This window comes from Myotis daubentonii, chromosome 10 (assembly GCF_963259705.1).
Source record: "Myotis daubentonii chromosome 10, mMyoDau2.1, whole genome shotgun sequence".
Classification (NCBI taxonomy): domain Eukaryota; kingdom Metazoa; phylum Chordata; class Mammalia; order Chiroptera; family Vespertilionidae; genus Myotis; species Myotis daubentonii.
This window is the reverse complement of record NC_081849.1, coordinates 71,445,296-71,470,928: the sequence shown is the minus strand read 5'-3', so window position 1 is coordinate 71,470,928 and position 25,633 is coordinate 71,445,296. Positions and strand designations below refer to the sequence as shown.

Genomic DNA, 25,633 nt, shown 5'->3' with positions numbered 1-25,633 from the left:
TAAGCTCATTGCCAATTTAACACAGATGTGGGGGAGATATGTACAAGCTCCTCCGCCTTTTGATCCCTTTTTATTTTTTATTTGAGGAAATGGCAGAGTAACTTCAGAGTGAGGATAAGGGTATAGGTGTCTTAGTGACAAAATCATCAGAAGATTAATTTGGTATATACATTATGTGTGTACATTCACCCATACAGCATTTTTTTTATATATGCAAAAGAAATACTAGGATGAGTAAATGTAAAATTCAAACAAAATATCCTGACATTTCTGATTTTTGAGCTCTATAATTTTTATTTTTGAAATTAATTTTTTATTTCTTATTTCAGGAGAAACCTCTATTTTCATACACCTCTGTGAATAACACGGGTTCTTTTTCTGTGTGGGAGAGATGTTAGGTTTCACAATTTTAGTTACATTGGCTACACTATATTCTCAGTTATTTTTTACTTTGTTACTTTATGTTGTGACAGTGTTTTTGTTGGTTGAATTCAGCAGGCCTTGAGCTTCTCCTGTGAACCTGCTCTGGGGAAGGTGTGTTGTGATCAAATGTTCCTGGTTCCTGAAAGCTGTGGGATCACTGGGGTGGGTGAGGTCAGAAAAGACCTCCTGAGAGATGGCATGGGAGCCTCTCGCTGAAGAATGGGTGGGATTTTAACAAAAGGAAACAGGGGAAGTCATTTTGTGTGAGGGCGCTTCTTAAAGAAAGGCCAGGAGACAGGGAAGCAAAGATGTTCTAGTTTAACTGGATCAAAGAGTGTTTTCAGGTGAAATGGGGAAATTTGATTGGAGAGATTAATTCTGGCCACAACCTGAAGGTCTTAGAAACTTCATTGAAACAGGATTTTAATCTGTGTATGATAGGAAGTGGAAGTTAGATCATTTGTTGAACAAGAGAATGAGGTGATCTGATAAGACACATTTGCTTTCTGATTATAGGTAATAATATACAGCTTTATTTCCATGGTACTTAAGTTCAAAATTCTACTTGCAACCCCAATATTGATATTGCTTTTTTCCTTGATAATTAAAGTAGCTAGTATTTTTTTGCATAACATTTTAATGCAAAAATATTAAAGATATAAAAATTGACTTTAAGAAAAAAAATGTTCCCTAGGGAAGAATTTTATAAATGTATCATCAAAATTTGTAAAACCATGAAAAGAAGTAGCTCATATGTCAGATTGAATAGTTTAAGTAGATGTTCACTGATTTGAAGTCATTAAATTATTATTTGGTGATTTCATATAAACCTTTGATGTCTGAAATGGGTAACTAACTGTTGGGTCCTATCCCATGTGGTGATACATTTTAATTTGTATAAAGTATCTAGAGTTGCTGATGTCAGGAAGAGTTTATAATAAGGAACTAGTTCTAAATATCTCTTTTTGCCTTTCTAGCTAATAAAACAAAAAGTTACAGTGCTAATATAGTTCTTGGCTCACAGAAGCTTTATATATATATGTATATATATATATATATACACACTAGAGGCCTGGTGCACGAATTTGTGCATGGGTGGGGTTCCTCTGGGTGGCCTGCAGGGATCAGGCTGAAACCCACAGTCCAACACTGCCTGCGTCTCCTATCTGCTGCTCCTGCTCATCCCAGCCCCACTGCGCCTGCTGCGGGCTCACACCCAATCAGTCCCCATCGGGAGAGGCTCGCATAGCCGCAGCAGTGCTCGCCAGCCATGAGCCCTGCATCTGGCGCCTTCCCGAGGGGAGTGGCCTGCAGGATCGGGCCAAAACCAGCTCTCTGACATCCCCCCAGAGGTCCTGAGGGCACAGGCCAAACCAAGGGGCCCCACCAGCACAAGATTGGGGCTGGGGAGGGACCATGGGAGGGCTCCAGGGCATGTCCCGCCCATCTCGCTCAGTCCCTGATTGGCGGGACCCCAGCAGCAAGCTAAGCTACTGGTAGGAGTGTCTGCCCCCTGGTGGTCAGTGCATGTCATAGTGAGCGGTTGAGTGGCCTTAGCATATCATTAGTATATTACTCTTTGATTGGTTGAACAGTCGACCGGTCACCGGACGACTGGACACTTAGCATATTAGGCTTTTATTATATAGGATAGCTTAGTTCTTAAAGTCTGAATGTATTATGTACTTTCTAGGGGATTTTATTATTAGGGCTAGTTTGCTTGTCCTAACTGTGTTTCTAATGTATATTTATGATAAACTTTTCCTCCTCAACTTTTAAGTCTTTTTAAAAAGTACACATATTTTTTATTGATTTCAGAGAGGAAGAGAGAGGGAGAGAGAGATAGAAACATCAGTGATGCGAGAGAATCATTGATTGGTTGCCTCCTGCACACCCCTTACTGGGGATAGAGCCGGCAACCCCGGGCATGTGCCGTTGACCGGATTTGAACCTGGGACCCTTTAGTCTGCATGCCGATGCTCTAGCCAGTGAGCCAAACCAGCTAGGGCTCCTCCCTCAACTTTTAATATGAAATTTTTCTGAAAGAAAAAGTAAAAGATTAGACAACAACTATCTGTATACCCACCACCACGATTCATCAGTAATTCATATTTTACAATAAATTTCTCTGAAAGTGAATTGGCACTTGATAAATATTATTTGTTTTCTGTCTTAGCATTAGTTATAGCATTTGGCGGATAATCTTGAAAATACAGTGAAGGTTTTGCTTATTAGCTGGGCAAATTAGACATCAGTTAGACTCAAGTAGTCATAATAGCTTTTTATCTTTTTTTTTTTTGTAAGACGGTCCAAAGATAACTATTTTATTTTTATTTTTTTTATTCCAATTTTTTTTTATTGCTTAAAGTATTACAAAGGGTATTACATATGTATCCATTTTATCCCCCCGCCCTAGACAGTCCCCTAGCCTCCCCTATCCCCCAGTGTCTTATGTCCATTGGTTATGCTTATATGCATGCATACAAGTCCTTTAGTTGATCTCTTACCCCCCTACCTCCTGCCCCCAATGGATTAGAAAACTGTGGTACATCTACACGATGGAATACTATGCTGCTGTAAAAAGGAAGGAACTCTTACCATTTGCAACGTCATGGATGGAACTGGAGAGCATTATGCTAAGTGAAATAAGCCAGTCAATAAAGGAAAAATACCACATGATCTCACTCATTCATGGACAATAGAGCTTTTTATCTTAAAGGTAGTTCAAATATAAGAATTTTGTGCAATTTTCCCTTATTCTAATATACCCAAATTTATATATTTTAACTACAGCTTCTATTTATGCAAAGGTAGTTTCATAAGATGTTTTTTAAAGGAAACATTTTAAAGTGACATTTGCTTTGGGACATTTAAAATTCTGCAGCTTGGGACCATAACATTCTGAATCAGAGTGTCGAAAACTTACGAAAATATCTGTAGTGGGAATTAGGACTGTGTATTTTACTCATTCCGCAAATGAGTATATCTGTACATACATATACACAAAGTCCTATGATTTATGTATACTTTATTTAAAATACGAGACACAGATACCGCTGTCTTTAATCAGCTTCATCAACAGGCCAAATCATATGGTAACCTTAAAGTTGTAATGTTTCCTCCTAGTTCATATACAAATTTAAAATAATTTTATATTAAAAAATGTGAGCTTTGATTTTTTTCTCATCATGAACCATATTAGTACTGTGTATAGTAAACCATTCCTTTAATTTATCTTAGGCCACACTCCTGCTTTCAAGAAGATTATTCCAATTGCCCGTGTAGCAGAACTTTGGATGTAAGTGATGTGCTAAGACTGGAGACACTAGACTAGTGCTTGAAGGGTGAGTCCCAGTGGAATTAGAGGGAAAAAAGTCAAGTCAGGGCACATAGGAAGGGTAAGAGCCAGTGCACATTAGGGGCCAGATAAAGATTGATAGAAAAGAAGAGGAAGATATGGCAGGGTACTGGAAGGGGCCCCAAAAGAAGGCTGAAATGGCAGGGACTGATGATGTTGAATTACACAGCAAGGACAGCTAGTCAGAGCAGCCTCAAAGCCTGAAACAATGACTTGTTTCTATGTGTGTGTGTGTGTGTGTGTGTGTGTGTGTGTGTGTGTGTGTGTGTGTGTGGTTTTTTTACAGGAAACCCTCACAGACTAACTAGAGGACACAAGTAGAGATAAGTGGGAGCATTCATTGAAAGGGAAAGAGAGAGCAGAGAGAAGGGTGTTCAAAGTCGAAGTGTCCTTGGCATAAAATTTTCAGCATCTTGCTTGGATTGCTCATGAGTTCACTACTAGTGTTTCAGTCAATAAAAAATAAATAAATAAAATGTGGGCTTCAGATATCCTGAAGTTTCCTCCAAACTTAGCAGGGGATCCAAACGATGTCAGGTGTTTTTGAAATACAAAAATTAAACCCATTCTCTTCTTGAGTAAAAGAAAACCTGGTGATCATAAAGTTATGTCTTGTATCCCATACAAATCTGGGCACCATTTCCTTTTTCTTAAAAAAAAAATCCAGTTCACATATGGATTATGCATTACTTCGGTAAAAGGAGGAAAAGGAATGCTTGTTCCACAGTGTCAAGAGAGTAGCAGTTTTCCAAAAGCAAATGTAATCTTCCCCCTTAAAAAATACTTTGACTTCTCAATTCAAGCGAGTAGAGTAGGAAAATAGATTATAATCAATTAGTTCTAATGGAACCTTTTCTTTGGATCGTCTGTGTAAAATACAGCATGTGAGAATGAATGTATACTTAAGTTGGTCTGCTGTTTTTACAGATCTCTTTGGCTATCTCTTGGCCTCTGCATTGATTTGTCTTGCACGCTGGAAAACATTTTAAATATATAAATAGCCACCTTTCCTCTGTCTTCTTTCCATGTGGCTTTTCCAATGGGATCCATCTGACATACAAAGTCTAGGATTCACAGCATGCTTTTCCTCTGGAAACTAGTTGTAAATAAGACAATCTTGTACCATTTTTATATGAATGAGTCATTCCTTAATAAGTATTTTAATACACATTTATTGAACACCCAAAATTGTCAGGAATTGCTCTAGACACTTAAGATACCTGCCTGATGGAGTTTACATTCTGCAGAATGAGACTGACAAAAAACAGAGAAACAAAAACCATTGCAAGTCAATCAGTATAATGTGTTCAAGATAGTAACTACTTATAGAGAAAAATGGGGGGAAGTAGAACCAAATAGGGAACATCAGGAATGTGAGTTTTGTGGGGGCAGGGAGATGGAGTCATTTGCAATTCTGAATAGTGTGGTTAAGGCAGGTTTGAACTAAGACTCCAAAGAGGTGAGGGAATTGGCCCTTCAGGTATCTGGAGAAAAGGACTGGTGTAATGACTTGGCATATCTAAGCAACACCACAGAGGCTAGTGTGGTTGGAGTGGAGTGAGCTAGGAGGAGAGCAGGAGATGAGAACAGGGAAGGAATGGAGGCAGATCACATAGGACCTTGGGGCATTAGAAAGTTGTAAGCAGAGGAGGGACATGAACTGACACGTGTTTTATTTTTTATTTATTTATTTATTTTTTTAATTAAATCTTTATTGTTCAGATTATTACATTTGTTCCTCTTTTTTTTTCCCCCCATAACTCCCCTCCTCCCAGTTCCCGCCCCACCCTCCGCCCTCACTCCCCACCCACTGTCCTCATCCATAGGTGCACGATTTTTGTCCAGTCTCTTCCCACATCTCCCACACCCCTTTCCCCCCCAAGAATAGTCAGTCCATTCCCTTTCTATGTCCCTGATTCTATTATAATCAACAGTTCATTCTGTTCATCAGATTATTTATTCACTTGATTCTTAGATTCACTTGTTGATAGATGCATATTTGTTGTTCATAATGTGTATCTTTACCTTTTTCTTCCTCTTCCTCTTCTTAAAGGATACCTTTCAGCATTTCATATAATCCTGGTTTGGTGGTGATGAACTCCTTTAGCTTTTCCTTATCTGTGAAGCTCTTTATCTGACCTTCAATTCTGAATGATAGCTTTGCTGGATAAAGTAATCTTGGTTGTAGGTTCTTGGTATTCATCACTTTGAATATTTCTTGCCACTCCCTTCTGGCCTGCAAAGTTTCTGTTGAGAAATCAGCTGACAGTTGTATGGGTATTCCCTTGTAGGTAACTGAGTTTCTTTCTCTTGCTGTTTTTAAGATTCTCTCTTTATCTTTTGCTCTTGGCATTTTAATTATGATGTGTCTTGGTGTGGTCCTCTTTGGATTCCTTTTGTTTGGGGTTCTCCGCGCTTCTTGGACCTGTAAGTCCATTTCTTTCACCAGGTGGGGGAAGTTTTCTGTCATTATTTCTTCAAATAGGTTTTCAATATCTTGCTCTCTCTCATCTTCTGGCACCCCTATAATTCTGATGTTGGTACGCTTGAAGCTGTCCCAGAGGCTCCTTACACTATCCTCGCATTTTTGGATTCTTTTTTCATTTTGCTTTTCCGGTTGGATGTTTTTTGCTTCCTCGCATTTCAAATCATTGACTTGATTCTTGCGCTCCTCTGGTCTGCTGTCGGGTGTCTGTATAATATTCGTTATTTCAGTCCGTGTATGCTTAATTTCTAGTTGGTTCCCCAATATAAGATCGAGGGTCTTATTAGTTTTCGTGTAGATCTCATTAAGTTTATCGGCAGCTTCTAAACAGTTCTTGAGAGACCTTAAAAGTGTGGTTCTGAACTCTATATCTTCCATTGACAATTTTGTCCTGTTTCTTTGTCTCCGCATTTTGTTATGCTTCCTTGGTGCACCCCCTAGTGGTCTTTGTTCGGAGTCTTATAGTTAAATCTTGATTGTTGTAGCTAATTCCAGGGAGGGTTTGACCTCCAGGCCAAGTGGCTATGAGAATCAGCTGTGTCAGCAGTGAGAGAACTTCTGTCCTCTAGGGAGGTGCTAATCTAGCCTTTGCCTGAGGCTATCCGGCAAATGCCTGTGTGCAGGGCTTGGGCGGGGCGGGTCGCACAGGATCAACAGGGTGGGCCGGAGAGAGCAGTTATGGCGGCTCTCAGTCCTGTCCCCAGGGGCTCTGCCTCTCTGAGTCCCAGCACCCGCTGCAGAGCTCGGAGAGAAAGCTGCACTCGCTCTGACCGAAGCCAGACAGTCCCGCTTCTCCCGTTTGAGTCTGGGTCCCTAAAGACTCGCCCGGATCTGGTGCTCAGAGTCTGCGACTCCCTCCCGATTGAAAACAACAACCTCGCCCTCCGCCGCCAGCCTGCTCCGCGCACTCCGCACCTCAGAATTTGACTTCAGCACTGCGCCTCCTCTGAGTGTCCGTGTGCGTTTCTCTTTCCTCCTAGTTGTAGGACTTCCACTCAGCCAGCATTCCTGTGGTTCTGGGTGATGTCCCTTCCGTCTTTTAGTTTCACTTTTGAAGTAGTTGTTCAAAGCAGCAAACTCCCGCGTTAACCTATGCCGCCATCTTGGTTCTCTCTCCCTGACACGTGTTTTAAAAGAATTCCTCTGACTCTTATACTGAGAATAGAGTGCAGAGTGGAGGGTAGAACCGGGAAGACAAGATGGATGTCTAATGCAGTCATCCATGGGAGAGACCTTGGTAGCTCAGAACAGGGTGTGAGTGGTGAGATTCCGGATATGATCTAAAGGCAGAGCCAATAGGATTTACTGATGGTCTGGATTCAGGGTATGGATGAAGGTGATTCCAGAGCTTACTCTGGTTTTTAGCCTGAGCAGTGGGAAAGTAGTGCCTCTATCAGTGGAGTTGGGGAAGGCCACAGCAGAAGCAGGTGTGAGCCATGGGGTGGTGTTCAGCTTTGGTAATGTTGAGGTTGAGATGCCTCCTTGAGCATCTCAGTGGAGATGTTAGAAGCAGCTTGATATATGTCTGGAGTATATCAAGAGAGAGAGAGCTGGACTGGGGAATGAAATTTGGGAGTAGTCAGCTTATGGATAGTAAAGCAAAGAGACTCTAAGATTAATAAAGTGTTTTTCTTAGTCATTACATTTTTCTAAGACAGTCAATGTTTAGAAATTATTTCTCACATATTTAAGCTCACTTAGCCATGAGGTTACAAAATAATATCACTGCTAGGAATAGGACCAAACAGAGTATGAAAAAAAAAATCACACAAATACCTTGCCAAATCTGACATGATAAATTGATAATATTGGGAATAAAATCCAGTCTTCTTATTCCTGAGATGTTTTCACTAGATCTTGCTGCTTCAACACCCACGGATCTATGTAAAGAGGAGCACTGACTTGAAGCAGGCTTTGGGAGGTGTGGAGATCAGAATTTGCTTCATCCTCTGGGTCTGGAGGTGCACTGGGTGGCAGATGGGTGAGTGGGTGGGGGGGAGCTCAGGCAAGTGGTTAACCTGAATGGGCATCTAAGGGGCACAGCAGACTTGGTTATGCTCTGAACCACATGAGTTACAAGCCAGGCAGGCAGCTTCCTAGGTGCACATCTCTTCCTGGTGAAACATCACTTGATGTGTACAAGCTATTAATAAATTGAATGTATCAGTTGTCATGGTTAGACATGACAGGGGTTTTGTTTTGATCAGAACTGAATAACTCTCAGGAAGACCAAGAGTTGCCACATGCGGCTGCTCTTCCTCAGCCCTTTCTCCAGGATCCTTCAGCCTTCAGCCTCTGTTTTAAATTGACACTGAGAAGACGGGTGGGTGAATTAATAACGAGCTGGGGGATGCCACATGTCTTGGGCCCGCTGAGGTCACAGCTCAGACTTGGAGTGGACTGCGGTCAGAAATGAAGAGGTAGGTGGGAGGGTGGATGGAGAATCCTAGCAGGCAGCAGGACTCAGAGGTGGGCAGTCCACTGATTGGATGTGTGCAGGCATCGGCGAGGCAGACGCCAGGAGCTCAGTAAAGCATTCCTGTTCTCAGACAAGAGAAAGGCAGGGCTTCAAGGTCGGTGAGAGGGCAGGGCAAGGGAACTTTTATCGATTAGTTACTATATTCATGATAGTGTGTGAGATTAAATACGTTGATAGAAAGATGATAGGTATATTTCTTTTAATTCTTACCATAAACCTGAAAGTATTAGAATTCCTTTTTTGTAAATGAGGAATCTGAGACTTGCCCCCAGGTCACACACTAATCAGAGGTAGAGGAGGTAAGACTCAAGTGAAGGTTTGCCTCACTCCCAAAACTCCCAAACCCATAAAACATTTACACTTTTCAGAATTTTGGAGCTGGGAAGCATAAAAAAATGGAGAGGAGTCCACAGGGCTGTGCTTGCGTGTTAGTATAGGCCGCTGCCATCTCACTGGACTGGATAGTGGACTGGGTTGAGAGGCAGAGGGTATAGACAGGGTCCCTTGGGTCCCTGAAAGAAACTGCAGGTTTGATCTGTTTGCTGTGAAGGATGACCTGAGATACGGCATTAAAGTTCAGAGGTCAATATAGTCAATTTAACAGGAAGTCACTTAATTCTAACCCCCTTAGATTGGGACACAGAGGCAGTGTAAGCTCTTTTTACCTAAGTCTAGGTGAACTCACTGAATCAAAGGATGGAGGCATCAGTAGAACCAATTGTACTAATCTGGGGTAAACAAATCGGGGGGCTGAGGATTAGGGTGTGATGCTGTAGATGGGGATTAAGTCATCGGTTCTCAACCTGTGGGTCGCGACCCCTTTGGGGGTCAAACGACCCTTTCACAGGGGTCGCCTAAGACCATCGGAAAACACATATATAATTACATATTGTTTTTGTGATTAATCACTATGCTTTAATTATGTTCAATTTGTAACAATGAAAATACACCCTGCATATCAGATATTTACATGACAACTCATAACAGTAGCAAAATTACAGTTATGAAGTAGCCACGAAAATAATTTTATCGTTGCGGGTGGGTCACCACACCATGAGGAACTGTAATAAAGGGTCATGGCATTAGGAAGGTTGAGAACCACTGGGTTAAGTGGTTTTGCTCAAGGATAGGGAGCAGCGGATGAGAGCCCAGTGTGTGCAGGTTCCCCTCTTACCCAGCCTGGGGTTTTTTATCCACCGGGGCATGGGGTCGCTTCCTGGTCACCTTTGGTCCTCTTTCTCTCCAATAACAGTGACATTGACTCCTGCAACTTTCATTTTCGTTTTCTTCAAATACTCCTCATGTATGTAAGTAATCTGAGAAAGGGGTTATTATTAAACAAGGGTTTGGCCACAGCCACTTTGCCACAGGGAGATCTGGGCGGGGGGGAGCAGAGAGAACATGGAAGAGAAGCCAGGTTTAACAGCATAAAAATTTTTTAGGTGGTCTGGACAGTTTCTTAATTGTTTTATGCCGCAGATTCCTCATTTGTTTCCTGGGAATAACAATAGTATCCCCTTTACAGAGGCACTTTAATGATGAGATGAGATAATAGATGTTGACTACTAAGCTCAGTGCCAGCGAGTGGTTTACAGTAGTCTACATGCCAGAACTCAGAATTTTAGTGATTAAAGGATGTGAAGGTGATTTACTCCAACGTCCAGTGCCATTTTGGAGATAGCATGATGCCCAGCTATTCTAATGTGTCTTGTTTTATGCTTTATAATATGGCTCTTTCAGACCATTCAGCTCTACTCACTAGATTTTTTTTGAGTTTAATTTAAACATTTTCATCAAAGTTAATGTGACTCTTCTCCTCGCCGCCACCAAGCATGATGACTGCCTTGAACTGTGCACCACCAAAATAATACTACCTTCTCCCAGCTTCTTCCTACAAATAGCATCTTCCTGATCTTAAAAAACCAATACAGGAGAAAATATTATATCCAGGAGGAAATTACGATCAATTTTTAGGGTGGAGAGCAAGATAACATTTTAAAAAGCCAAACCTGAGTAGCATACAGATCCATTTAATTTGAACCGTTTCTTCCCAGGAACATCCTGATTTTCTGGTTATGAAACCATTGGAATCATCTTGTAGACGTTGGTCTAACACTTACAGCATGCAGCAGTCTTCCTCTCTTGTTCTCATAAGGAAAAGGGCTGACTGTCTTCATGCAATTTAGTCTGCTTTTGTCAGAAACTTCAGGGACTCATCTCTAAAATGTAGATTCACAATAAGTGCAACTGACTGTTCTTCTTTCAGCTTATGTAAGATTGTTTCCCACAGTATGGAATACTTTAAAAATAAAGTGTTTCATCACATTGCCAAAACTCCAGCCATGCCTTTGACTGCCTTCAGGGGTGGTGATGGAGGTGGGGAAACTAGCTATATTCAATACTCCATTGTTTTCAGGGGATTTTGCACATAGCTAGGGAAAGTGCAAATGAATGCAGAAATGCAGAAAGATAGGACTGATGTTCTAAATTTAGGACTAGCAATTATAGACATTGGAGTTCTGAGCTTCTTTTTGCTTTCCTGTCATTAGTAATACGTGTAAAAAAAATACCAAGTCGCGATAGTATAAAAATTAATATGAGTAAAATTGTTGACAATATCTAACACTTCAGAAATGTATCTCATTATCCTGACTGTATTAATTGAGGTTTCTTTTCTCTCCCCCACCCTGTATTTCAGTGACAATTTCAACAAGCACCTTTTTTGATGGGTTGTTGGTGACAGGACTCTACACATCTACAAGTGTTCAGGCTTCACAGAGCATTGGAGGTTCTAACGCTTTTGGATTTGGTAAGCTATCCTGATATAAGAAATCAATAATTGTAAATATTTTATACAGTTATTAGACATTCATTATTTCAGATAAAATAATATGACGTGATTTTTATGTGTTTGCTTTTGGAGTTGGGTGGCTTGAAATAAGTCATGTAAATGTGCAGCCAACCATGAGCTTGGCGTGACGGTCCTCTGCCACTATTACACTTGGTCCTGTGGGTTCATGTACGGCTCTCTCTTCTGTCATTTACATTGCTAGAATTGGAATTCACTCTGATGCCCATGCAATTATTCAGTATCCTCTTTTTATAAGCAATTCTTAAAATCCTGGAGTAGGTGAAAAGTGTCATGTTGAGTTAGGCAAGTAAGCATTCAGTACTACACATAGAAGTTGGTAATAATTGTTTAAATGATTGAATTCTATGAGTATTCATAAAAGAATGTGTTTTAATATTTAAAGCACTTACATGGAGTCTTTATCCTTAAATCAGAGTCCTGTCAGGTTACTTATGTGGGGAGGCAGAAGGCGACTTGATGGTCACTCATTTTTCAATTTGGAAATCTCGGCTTTACCCATAATGTGGTAAACATGTCAGGCTAGAATTAAGTAGACCCTGTTAAGCATCAAAAATGAAAATTTAACATATCAGTTTGTGTAAAGCATGAAATCACTTATCTTACTCTAAAATTGGAAAACTGCATAGGACTTCCTCCATTGATGTGAGAAGAAAGAATTGGGTTATCAAAGGTGGCCATGTGTTCAGTTTTTTTTTTTCCTGGGGTATTTATTAAGTAAATAATTTCTACTTTTTTTATAATATATTTTATTGAATTTTTACAGAGAGGAAGGGAGAGGGATAGAGAGTTTGAAACATCGATGAGAGAGAAACATTGATCAACTGCCTCCTGAACACTCCCCAATGGGGATGTGCCTGCAACCAAGGTACATGCCCTTGACTGGAATCGAACCTGGGACCCCTCAGTCCGCAGGCCAATGCTCTATCCACTGAGCCAAACTGGTTAGGGCTAATTTCTACTTTTGATATATGAAAGAGTACCTCCTCTGTGTCCAGTCTGGTATTAACTCTGCCCAGGGAACCTACTGATTGATGTCAGAGTCATAATGCTGATGCTGCATTATCATTCTGCTGGCCCACGATGAGTTTCACTCCATAGGGCTTCACGGAGCTGGTAGTCATTTAATCATCATGGTAAATTTTGACATTGAGAATTTGTCCTATTTTTAAAAGATCTCATATAATCTTTTACAATCTGTTGGTAACTACTTCTAAGGTCTAATTCTTCAGAAAATAATTCCTCTTAGACTTTAAAAATTCCACTTTTTTAGCCCCACCTTCTTTGTGCTCTGCAGAGGTGAAAGGTCAGTTACAATTATGTAGTTAGGCACATAATGTACACCTTGGGGCAAAGTAGGTTTACAGTTGTTCGTATGGGAAATACTACAATAATCTATATCTAATCTAATAAAAGAGAAACATGCAAATTGACCATACCTTTGCTATGCCCCAAGCCACGCCCACCAGCCAATCAGAGTGACTATATGCAAATTAACCCAATCAAGATAGCAGCCGGCAGCCACAGAGCTGGAGCAAGCAGGAGGCTTGGTTGCCCTGGCGATGGAGGAAGCCAAGCTTCCTGCCTTCCCTGGCCGGCTCTGAGCTCCACTAGAGGCAACAAAGTTTCAATTATAGAAGATAAATAAATCCCAGATATCTGCTTCCAGCCAGCCTCCACTGGGAGCTTGGCCGGCTGGGGGCCGTGGCCAGCCTGCAAACAGCCATCAGCCCCTCACCCAGGCTGGCCAGGCACCCCAGCGGGGAACCCCACCCTGAAGGGGGTGTGCCCAGCCTGAAAATGGCCCTCAGCCCCTCATCCAGGCTGGCTAGGCACCCCAGTGGGGACCCCCACCCTAATCCGGGACACCCTTCAGGGCAAACCAGCCAGCCCCCACCCATGCATCAGGCCTCTATCCTATATAATAAAAGGGTAATATGCGAATTGACTCTAACAGCAGAACGACTGGGAATGACTGGTCACTATGACACACACTGACCACCAGGGGGCAGATGCTTAATGCAGGAGCTGCCCCCTGGTGGTCAGTGCACTTCCACAGCGGGAGTGCCGCTCAGCTGACTGACGGGAGCCAGATGCTGGGGCTGACTGCTGACAAGAACAGCTGTGGCAGCATGAGCCTCTCCCGCCTCCGTGGCAGGTGCAGCGGGGCAGGGAGGAGGGGGAGTGGCAGGCAGGAGCGGCAGGTGCTGTTGGACTGCTGGTTTTGGTGGATCCCCACAGGCCACGCTGAGGGACCCCACCAGTGCACGAATTCGTGCACCGGACCCCTAGTTAAAAAATAATGCAAGAATAAATTCAGTTTCGCATACTCACAACTGTAAACCTACTTTTGCCCCACCCTGTATATGACGTAGTACCTCTTCTGTTATAACAGGACCCACTAGTAGGATTGCCAGATTTAACATAAAAATTTTATAAGACATCCAGTTAAATTAAAAAAATATATTTTAGTATAAGAATGCAATATTTGGGATAAGATGTACTGGGTTCTACTGTAGCCCAAGTAAATCAAAACCAGTGTGGCTCCGTAGATAGAACATCGGCCCACAGACTTAACGTTTCCAGGTTCGATTCAGGTCAAGGGCCTGTACCTCGGTCGCATGCTTGATCCTCAGCCCCAGTCAGGGCATGTAGGGGAAGCAACTAATCGATGTGTCTCTCTCACATTGATGTTTTCTTCTCTCTGTCTCTTCCCCTTCCTTCCACTCTCTCTAAAAATCAATGAAAAAATATCCTCAGGTGAGGATTAACAATAAACAAACAAAGTGGGGCTTGGGTTCTGGTAGTTTTTAAAGCTCCCTAGGTGATTCTAATGGTTTTCCAGGGATGAGAACCACTGTACTGGGTTAGTCCAGTGCCCCACAGCATCAGCATCACTGAGAACTTGTAAATACAGAGTTCCAGACCTTACTCTAGACTTAGTGAATCAGATCCTCTGGGCATTGGACCCAGTGAGCAATTTTTAATGAGCACTCCTGGTGACTTTGATGCATACTAAAGTTTGAGAATCATTCATCTACATGAACTAAATGGAAGAGACAGACCTTATTTATTATTATTTATTTTAATCCTTACCTGAGGATATTTCCCCCCCCCCCCCACTGATTTCTAGAGAGCATGGAAGGGAGGGAGGAGGAGGGGGGAGAGAGAGAGAGAGATTGGTTGCCTCCCATACATTCCCCTTCCAAGGCTGGGAAACCTGCAACCAAGGTGTGTGCCCTTGACCAGTAATCAAACCCACCACCCTTTTGGGCTGCAGGCCGATGCTCTAACCACTGAGAAAACTGGCCAAAGCAGAGACAGGCATTATTTAAATGACCATATAAATATGCAATAGTAAATCTTGCTAACGGCTAGCTAGCTAGGTGAAGTGCTGAGTGCTGGGAAAGGGTATGACAGAGAAATGAGATCTAATCTGGGGTAAAATAGGATGTAGTTAGGAAAGGCTTTCCTGAGGAAGGGCTATTGAGCTGAGATTGAAGGATGAGTAGGAATTACTAAACATCAGTGGAAGGTGGTGCACAGCATACCTGAAGGAGGGAACAGCAGATCCAAAGGTCTCAGGGTGGGAAGAGACTGGCTGTGTTGTAGGAATTGAAAGAAAACCTTGGAGTGGCTGGATCTGGCATCAAGCGGAAGTGATAAGGCTGGATAGGAGACCAGAGTGAGACCCTTCAGAATCTTGAGTCTGGGAAGCCATTTAGGATTTTAGGCTGAGAAATGACTTGAACAGCTGTTCATTTAAAAAAGATCACTCTGGGGTCAGCCTCGAGAACAAACTGTAGGGTCCAGGAGTGGATGTGGAAAAACTGTTAGGTGGTGAATGGTTCTGATGTGTCAGTGCATGTGAGGAGTCCAGGTGGAGGGAGGCTGGTATTGGGGACAAGAAGGAACAGCATGGTCCTGGCTGGGGGGCTCAGTTGGTTGGAGAGTCATTCTGTACACCAAAAAGTTGTGGGTTCAATTCCCGTTCAGGGCACATACCTAGGTTGCGGGTTCATTCCCTGGTTGCAGCACATATGGATCAATATATGGATCAATATTTCTCTCTCTCTCTCTCTCTCTCTCTCTCTCTCTCTAATAAAAAGCAGCATCACACATATCCTCAGTTAAGGATTCAAAAAAAAAGTTAAAAGGAGAAGTGGTATGTGGAGGGGTAAAAGTTTGGGCTGTTGAGTCACACAGATGTGCTTGCAGTTCTTTTTAGCTATGTGCTTCAGCCAAATTGTTTGACTTCTCTAAGCTTATTTTCCTTATCTAGAAAAAGGTGGTGATAATCTGTAATAATAAAAGGGTAATATGCTAATTAGACCGGACATCTTCCGGATGTCATTCCAGATGTCCTTCCTGACGAAGCTGGTCCTGGGTGCCTGCAGGCTGCCCAGGGGAAGAAAGGCCTACTCTTGCACGAATTTTTGTGCATCGGGTCTCTAGTGACTACATAAGATGTTGAGTACTCATGAGGATTAAAGGTGTTGATTTATGTAAAGTCCTAGCACATGGAAAACACTCAGTAAAACTAAGTATTCCAAAATTATAAATCTGGGTAACCAAAGTAGCTGATTTTCTCAGTTCAGGACTGTATATTCTTTCTTTTGGGAGAAAAATTGTTCTCAGGTGGAATTAATTTGGGTTTTACAGATCCAGATGATTTGAGAAGAGTCGTCTGAATGAACTATCATTTGCCAAGATGGAGGCTTTAAATGAGAAAAATCATTAAATATCATTCATAATAGTGTTGTAAACACAATTTGAAAGAACATACAAAATGCATGTATCATATTGCCTCAGATTTTAGTTAGTAAGCCAGACAAAGACCTGAGAATGAAATAGGAATTATCTAGGACACCCAGGCTTCAGGACATTTTCTGTGGTGACTTTGAAAAGCTCAGTTTCATTTGAATTAGAATGTATTTGATTGGCTCAGATTGCAAATAGTCTTTCCACCATTGGCCATTGATGGTTTGAAGAGGCTTCTGAACGTGAAGCTCATTGATGGCAGTTAGACTTCTGTAATCAAATGCTCACGTCTCCCACTAGTCAGTTGGCATTTCTATAGGACATGACTTTTACCAGTATATGGATGGATTAGATACATGAGACCTTTTTAAGTTTCAGAAAGATCCAAATAATTGCATGTGTGTGTATGTGATCGTGGTAAATTTCCTTAAAATTTAGTAAACACCCGAGTATTGTTAAATGGAGTTAATCTTCATAAATAATGTTTTTGAATAGAAAGCAGGAGGTAAAATGTCTTTTTAGATAAATGGCCACTTTTTGGAACAAAAAGCACATTAATATTTTTGGTATGTGACTTAAGTTTAACATATTCTTTACAATTTAAGAACAAAATGAAAATATGTAATTTGATTAGGGTGCAGGTGAGAAAGTAGAGGAAGCTCTTAAGAAGGTAAAATGTGAGAGCATTGCTGCTCTTTGGTAGTTTAGTAATTGTAGTAGGAGCAGGCTGAAATAATGTGGCATGCTTTGATCTAGAACAAAAGAGTTATTGAATACATAATCTATCATTAGGCTCTGACTTTGATGGAATGCTAAGCAAACATGATTTGTTTGGCATTTTCCAAACACATCATGGGATTAGTGTGCAATGTTAATGTGTTTAAGTAGCCGCGACAAATAAGGCAAAGTAAAGCATAGCGTTGAGTTTAAAAAGTACTTCTGAAAGTTTTCCCCCTTGGAGTTAATTTTAATGTACTAATTGCACTGAAGTTGTAGTCACTCTGCTTTAAATATAAAATATGTGTATGACCAGCCAAAATAAGACCATCATTATTCTTAAGATACTGTTGTATAAATGTAATTCCACTAACATAACTATAGCCTTTTATGCAAAACCAACATTCTTTAAAACGTATGCCTCACTGACCAAATATAGACAAATGCCTAATAGCCAGGGTACATTAAAACAATAGTTATGCAAAAGATGATTGAATGCCAGCAATGTGAGATTTGAAATACCTCATTTTGCTTGTCAATATAAGAAAACATGCTGCCCTAGGGAAGTGTGATGTTTAATTATGGATATCTCTTTGTGCATCCCAGAAAAAAAATGCTTCCCTCGTCTTTGGCATTGAATTCCAGTTCAATCATGTAAATCTTCAACGCTCATTGTGGTTGCTCAATAAAGGGATATTTGAATATTCTTTCATACAAAGTTGTTCCGTTTCCAGCGGCTGCAATGCATTTTACTCAATATTTAGTATTCTGGCTCTAAAAGCATTTTACTACATTATTGGTATTCAGGCTGTAAAACCTGAGAATTGCATTTGCAGGTCTGATTAGTAGCAGTCACACTTCAAATTGTTAAACCTTGCATAAATTAAACTTTTGTGTTTTGCAATTCTTGGATAATTTTGTTCAGCTAGTACATCAACCATTCTAGCCATTTTTTGCTTAAACTTTTATAGTTTTCTGTGTGTTTCATTTATTTTTTCTGTAATAATTAGGCATCCTGGATCCAATAATTTGTTAATTATAAAACTCTTAAAATGGCAAGATTTTGTGAAATCCAGGTTAGGGGGGAAAGTATTATGAATAGATCCAAGATTTTTTTCCCCCTTTCTAGTCTTTCCTCTTAAACATCCAGTTAATCATATCATGTTTTAAATAGAGATTAAGTGACTAACATCACAATTTAATACTTTCAATATTACTTATAAAGCATAATATTAGAATTTTTTAACTTAGTGATCTGATTTTTTCAATGTGATTTGATACTCTAACTTTATTTTTTATTTTTTTAAAATATATTTCATTGATTTTTTACAGAGAGGAAGGGAGAGAGATAGAGAGTTAGAAACATAGATGAGAGAGAAACATCGATCAGCTGCCTCCTGCACATCTCCTACTGGGGATATGCCCGCAACCCAGGTACATGCCCTTGACCGGAATCGAACCTGGGACCTTTCAGTCCGCAGGCTGACGCTCTATCCACTGAGCCAAACCGGTTTCGGCGATACTCTAACTTTAGATGAATATATATTTACAAAACAAATTGTTTAAATGTTTTTAAAATACTTCAAATTTTACTAAATTTTATATTGGTCACTAGTTAATAGAAATTTGTAATTTACCAGTAGATTTAGACAATATGTTAATGTTTAATTGCTAGGATGCAAGTTTTTTCTACTACTTGTAAAAATTGTCACTAAAAATAAGAATGTAGTGTCTGTTTAATCTACCTTTTGGTTATACTTCTCATTAAAACTGCATAGAACTTTTACAACTTTGCTAATTGTCACCAGGATCTCATGTCCCTGGATATGAGTTACAGTTCAGTCTTATGTGTCCTGTCTTTGTGACTAAGAGACATACACTTGTGATGTGAATACCTTCATAATTTTAGGGTTTAACGTCTGTGAAGAAGGGACATCACTAACAACTTTATTACAGGGTAATGTATAGTTGTGGTATTTATTTACTAGCCTAAATGAAGCTAAGTTACTCAGAATGATCTTGTTGAATTATTTTGTCTGTCTCTTTACAAAGAAATGCTCTGTAATGTACTTGAAGAATATATTGAGGGATTCAAAGGCATGACCTTTTATTGGGTATGGTAAATGATCTGTAACAAGAAGACCCTAGGTTAATTAAACAAATTACTCTAGTCAAAGGTACAAGGAGCATAGCTGACAAGAGATGAAATTTACATTAACTTATCTTATTTACAGGGAATTAACCTAAATTTGGCATTTATTCATTCCATTTACTTATGCCAGCATTATCTTCATTAAGAAATAGTGTTATCTTGGTTGTGTCAGCCATTTGACAGTGAACTCAGGGATACTTCCCAATCCCTAAATAACTAGCTTAAAAAAGAATAGTGGGCACGGTGAATATAAAGCTGCTGAATTAATCAGTCAATAAATTGCTAAAGCAGATGTTGAGGGGCATGAGATTTGGGCCACGTGGAGGAGTTAGGGGGCAAGGCAGCTCAGTGCAGTGATTCATTACATGACCTCTGGAGCCAGGCAGCTCAGGTTTCATGGCTGGCTCTGCTTCTTGCTAACGTGGGCCACATACTTCCTCCCGCGAGCCTCAGTGTCATCATCTGTAAAATGAGGATGCTAACAACCGTGCCTCGTTCACAAAGTTGTTGGGTAGATTGAATGACATGATCTCTTCAAGTGCCTAGAATCTATGCTCAAAATATGATTATATAAAGACTCAGAAGGGATAATTTATTTTTGGGGGGAGATGGGAAACATAATGAGAAAATGGTGCAAATGGCAGAGGTCTGAAAGAGGGAGTTTGATTCTAAATGGAGGTGGGGTGTGTGCCCATAGAATTTGAGCTGAAATGGTCCTTTGACAGAGCCTGGTTCAGCTCCCATCCAATGTAAAGGTAAGGGAGCAAGGCTTAGGATGAGCAAGCAGTGGCTCATCACAACATAATGTAAGCAAAAAGACCAAAACCAGGAGTCCTGACATCATATTCAGTTCCCAGATACTTTAAAAAAAACATACAGTTCATAAACCATAAACCATAAAATTTATCATTTTAAAGTTTACATTTTAGTGATTTCCAGTATATTCACAAGGTTGTGCAACCAGCAGCACTATCTAATTCCAGAACATTTCCTCCCCTCCCAAAAAAATTCCATATCCATTAGCAGTTTCTCCCTAACTCCTCTTCCCTCAGTCCCTGACAACCACCAGTCTCCTTTCTATGGATTTGCCTATTTTGGACATTTCATGTAAATAGAATCATGCAGTATGTTCTCAAGGTTCATCCATGTTCTTTCTTTTTCCTATCTAAATAATTTTTCATGATGGGTTTAACGCATTTTGTTTAGCAGAGGGACATTTGGCAGTTTCCAGATTCTTAAAAGGAATTAGGGCTGAGCAAATTGGAAAAAAAATGTTTAAGGGGGATGCAAAGCAGTGGGACCATCAAGTTTCTCAAGTATTCATCAGTGACCCTAAAACCTCTAAAGTTCCAAATTGCTTAGCCTATTCAATAGCTGAGACCTGAAAATGCTTAAACTTAGAAATCAAGATGAATTACTCCTCTGCCCTCCTTGCCATCAAGGGATAGGCCACTGTGGCATGCTTTTACCTTACCCTTTTGGCCCCAGTTTAGACCATGAGATACACAAGCAGATCTAGGTCGATCTCATCCACCAGTACAGGTATTTGGAACCAAGACTCATCAATACCAGTCCAACTACTCATGAGCTAGATCAAAGCACAGGTAAACATTTGGGAGCTCTGGGCAGCCATCCCCACAGTGGCTCAGAGGGAGGCCCTGCATGGAGAGCAGGAGAGAGACCAATGCTGCATGAGGTTCCAGAGCATTCCCCTCTCTTGAGGTGTTACTTCCACCAGGCTCAGATATTCTGGGGTTCTAAGAAGCACAACTAGAAATAGCTAACATTTAGCAAACACTTACTGTGTGCCAGGTGTGTTGCAGGAATTAATTATTTTTAAAAATATATATATATATATTTTATTGATTTTAGAGAGGAAGGGAGAGGGAGATAGAAACATCAATGATGAGAGAGAATCATTGATTGGCTGCCTCCTGCACGCCCCCTACTGGGGATCGAGCCCGCAACCTAGGCATGTGCCCTTGGCCGGAACCGAACCTGGGACCCTTCAGTCCACAGGCCGATGCTCTATCCATTGAGCCAAACCAGCTAGGGCAAGAATTAATTCTTTTGATCCTAGCATAAATCCTACTACAATTATTCTCATTTTATAGACAAAGAACCTGAGGCACAGAGGGGTTAAGTAACTTGTCCAAGGTCGCGTGTACGGAGTTGCAAAGCCATAATTCAAACCTGCCTCTGTAGCCTGTCCTTAAGCTCTCCATGACAGCCCAAGTCAGCTTGAGTTAGTTTCTATTACAACCAAAAGAACCTTGACAAAAAATCACCCTTGGTGCTCTTTCCTTGCCTGTTCCTACTTCCATCCCTTCCCGTCTCCTTATATATATTTTTTCAGTTACCTACTCATACCACATACACACATCTACACCCATGCACCAGTCATAATAACCTACACTCAGTAAAACACCTTAGATGCTTAAGACTGCTGTGCCCTGTGTGTAGTGCTTGGAATTCCTTCTTGCTCTGTGAGCTGGGCAAACATCCTGCCATCTTTTAGGGCCTCTGTTCTGACTCACTTCCTCTATTGAGCCTTTATGACTTGTCCTCTGCTTCTCCCTGGTCCCCACCTCCATGGAACTCTCTACTCCCTCTTCCATGCTTAAACTCTCTTCTCTGACCTCTACCAGTCATCTCTCTAACAGTCTATTGAATTTACTTGTTTAGAAATCTTTATACTTCTTTGAGGACAATAGGTGGTTTGGTCACCTTCAGTCTCATGGCATGTAACAAGTGCTCAATAAATATTTATTGAATAATGAAACAACAAAAATCTTTGAGGATTCATAAGGTAATTTACTACTAGAATTGACATTAGTAAGTACATGTGTGAGTACCAGTGTGCAGATATGGATAAGAAAGAATATTATTGTCTTTAAGTTCAAGGATATTTTTGAATCTATATATGTACATATGTCTACACATCTATATGTACATGTAAAACTAAATAAACATATGTCAATTTTATCATCAGAGATCCTGGGGAAGTTTATTTTCCTGCTTACCACTCTGTGCCTTTCTCTCCTGGAGGTGGCAGGAACCAGTGTCTTCAGTTAGGAGAGTGATTGACTAAAGGCCTTCTTTAGAATCAAGAGGATAGGAAGAACAAGAGATTGTTCAGTCCAGCCTCATACCTCCAGTGTCTTAATGACATGAGGTTAAGTTCTTATTTCATCTCTTAGATCTTTTAAAGTGATGACTCTATAATTTCATGGGAACATATTCCAAGATTACATCAAGTGAGATCATTAAGGGAGATTTTCTGGTATGTATGTGTAATCCCTTGCTTTAACTTCAACACTTTTATCATATAATCCTATATAATAAAAGAGAAACCTGGTAATTAGCCATAACTTCGCTACCCTTCCCATTAGCTAATCAGGGCGATAGGCAAATTAACTGCCAACCAAGATGGCGGCCGGCAGCCAGGCTACTGACACGAACAGGAGGCTTGCTTGCTCCAGTGACAGAGGAAGCCAATGTTTCCCGCCTGCCGCTGCTGGGCTCTGAGCTGCTCTCTAAGAAACATTGTTACAAATATAGAAGCTAACCAAAACCCCAGAAACCTGCTTTCAGCCGGCTGGGATCTCAGAGCTGGAGTTGCAACAAAGTTTCAAATACAGAAAGTAAACAAAGCCCAGAAACCTGCTTTCAGCAGCCGAGGTCTCACAGCTAAAACCGGCTCTCAGCTCCAGTGACAGCTATAGAAGGTAAATAAATCCAAGAATAAAGGAAAAAAGGAGAGGCTGGGAGCTTCAGTCACCCGCCAGCCTGAAAATGGCCCTCAGTCCCTCACCCAGACTGGCCAGGCACCCCAGTGGGGACCCCCACCCTGATCCGGAACACCCTTCAGGGCAAACCAGCCGGCCCCCGCCCATGCACCAGGCCTCTATCCTATATAGTAAAAGGGTAATATGCCTCCCAGCACCGGGATCAGCAGAGCAGCGAGGCCTCCTGGCCCCTGGAACAGCGTGACAGGGGGCAGTGCCCAAACCCCCTGATCGCCCTGCGGCTCTGTGTGTGACAGGGGGCGGGGCCACAACCTCCCTATCTGTCCTGCTCTGATCGTGACAGGGGAAGGCACCCCAACCCCCTGATCAGCCCTCCTCTGTGCCTGATAGGGGGGAGCTCCCCAACCCTGATTGGCCCTGCTCTGTGTGTGACAGGGTGCGGCGCCCCCCCCCCCATGGGCCCTGCTCTGTGTGTGACGGGGTGGAGCCGCAACCTCCCCATCGGCCCTGCCCTGAGTGTGACAGGGGGGAGTGCCCCAAACCCCTGATCGGCCCTGCTCTGTGGATGACAGGGGGCGGTGCCCCAACCTCCCCATTGTCCCTGCCTTGAGTGTGACAGGGGGCGGCGCCTCAACCCCCCAATCGGCCTTACCCTGAGCATGACTGGGGGTGGCATCACAACCTCCTGATGCCCCCCTGCTCTGTGCATGACAGGGGGTGGCGCCTCAACTCCCCAGTCAGCCCTGCTCTGAGCTGACCAGGAGCTGCGGGGCAGGCACCTAGGGATTGGGCCTGCCCTCTGCCACCCGGGAGTGGGCCTAAGCCAGCAGGTCGTTATCTCCTGAGGGGTCCCAGACTGTGAGAGGAAATAGGCCGGACTGAGGGACTCCCCCCCCACCCCCCGCCAGTGCACAAATTTTTGTGCCCCAGGACTCTAGTTTCTTATATAATTGAAAATGGTAAATGCTTGTTAAAAAGTAATTGCCACTTTTTTTCTTTAGGCTACCCCCACCTCAAGAAAAACCCCACACATTTAATATAAGACTCATCATTTCATAGTGTCTTAATGATTTACTTGTTAGTTTTCTCTGGACACTCCATGGATCCTAGATAGAGGAATTTAGTCCTGATAAGATATGTGCCCAGAAACCACTGTAGGTTCTTTAAAAATAACAACAAAAAACACTTCAGCATAAATAGTGACATTATTGCATTGTTTTCCACCGAATAATGTAAGAATTCATGAGTCCGTACTGTTAATAAAGAAAGAAATGGGAGAGAAGGGAGAGCCTTTCCGTACTGCAGAATGCCAACTAATAAATATAGAAGGGATGATGGAATTGCAACCATCATAGCAATTCCTATGAATATGACTCAATGGATGCTAAAGTTATGGGTGAAAGTTTGATGAGGAGCAGAATATTCAGTCTCAAAGTGTCTCCTTCCAAATAGCTTTTTAGTTACAAAGGAAAAGAATGGTGTCTATAGTGGAGAAAGCTGAGACCCCACCTTAGCCCAGTGCTCAAGGTTAACATCACAGTGACAGGACAAACCAACATGGGTAGGATGTACCAAGGAGGCTATCCCTTATGTGCTCTTCCTGCCCAAAGTGCATAGCCTTGATCTAATGAGAAAACAATTAGACAAACCAAAATGTGGGATGTTTTACAAAGTAACTGGCCTGACCCTCCAAAAATGTCTATGTCGAGAAAGAAAAAGAAAGGAACTTGAATGAGACTACAGAGATGAACAACTAAATGCAACGTGATTCTGAATTGAATTCTGCCCTGGGAAAAATTTGCTATAAAGGACATTATTGGGAAAAACACCAAAATTTGAATGTGAACCATGAACTAGGTAATCATAGAGTGTTCAATATTAAATTTTCTGATTTTAATAGTTATACTATGATCATGTAAGAAGGTATCCTTGCTTTTGGGACATATTTAGGGGAAAAGAAGCATGATATCTTCAACTTTCAAATGATTCACACACATATTTATATGTGTGTGTGTGTGTGTATATATATATATATATACACACACATATATACATATATATATGAGGGAAGGAGAGAAAGATAATGTATTTATTTTTATTTAACTTATTGGAGTGACATTGGTTAATAAAGTTATATACGTTTCAGGCGTACAATTCCATAATCATCTATATATTGTATTATGTGCGCACCACCCCAAGCGAGAAAAAAATAATTCTAAAATAAGTATAGCAAAAAGTTAACAATATATAATTCTGGCTAATTTGGGGTCAAGGGCATGTGAAACGTTTTTGCTCAATTCTTGTTACTTTTTCTGTAAATTTAGAATAAAAGTAAAAATGTAAAAAAAAAAAATGTACCCTTAAGGAAGATTTCTTCTAGTTTCTTTCTCTTCCTTATTCCCGCTCAAATCCATGTTATCTGAATCAAAGTAAACTGGTAATTCATAAATAAGAACATCAGGAAATTCACATTTTTTGAGCAGATCCTAATGGAAGTTGCCACTATACTGTTATGTTTTTTGAAATTATTTTGTTAAAATTTTGCCTGTTAGTGTTAAAAATTATTTTTGAAGAGACTATTCTGTCTTGGCAAATATAATCTTATTTCTATTACTTAAAAAAGTATTTGCGCCAAAGACT

The 25,633-nt window shown here is 41.2% G+C and overlaps 1 protein-coding gene across 2 annotated transcripts in view; it reads left to right on the top strand.

Moving 5' to 3' along the window:
• RELN (reelin) overlaps positions 1-25,633 on the top strand; it is a 440,175-nt gene that overhangs the window by 45,419 nt on the left and 369,123 nt on the right. For both annotated transcript variants that reach the window (XM_059712765.1, XM_059712766.1), the window contains exon 2: positions 11,444-11,554. In XM_059712765.1, the coding sequence (XP_059568748.1) occupies positions 11,444-11,554 (111 nt within the window). The remainder of the gene's footprint in view (positions 1-11,443; positions 11,555-25,633) is intronic.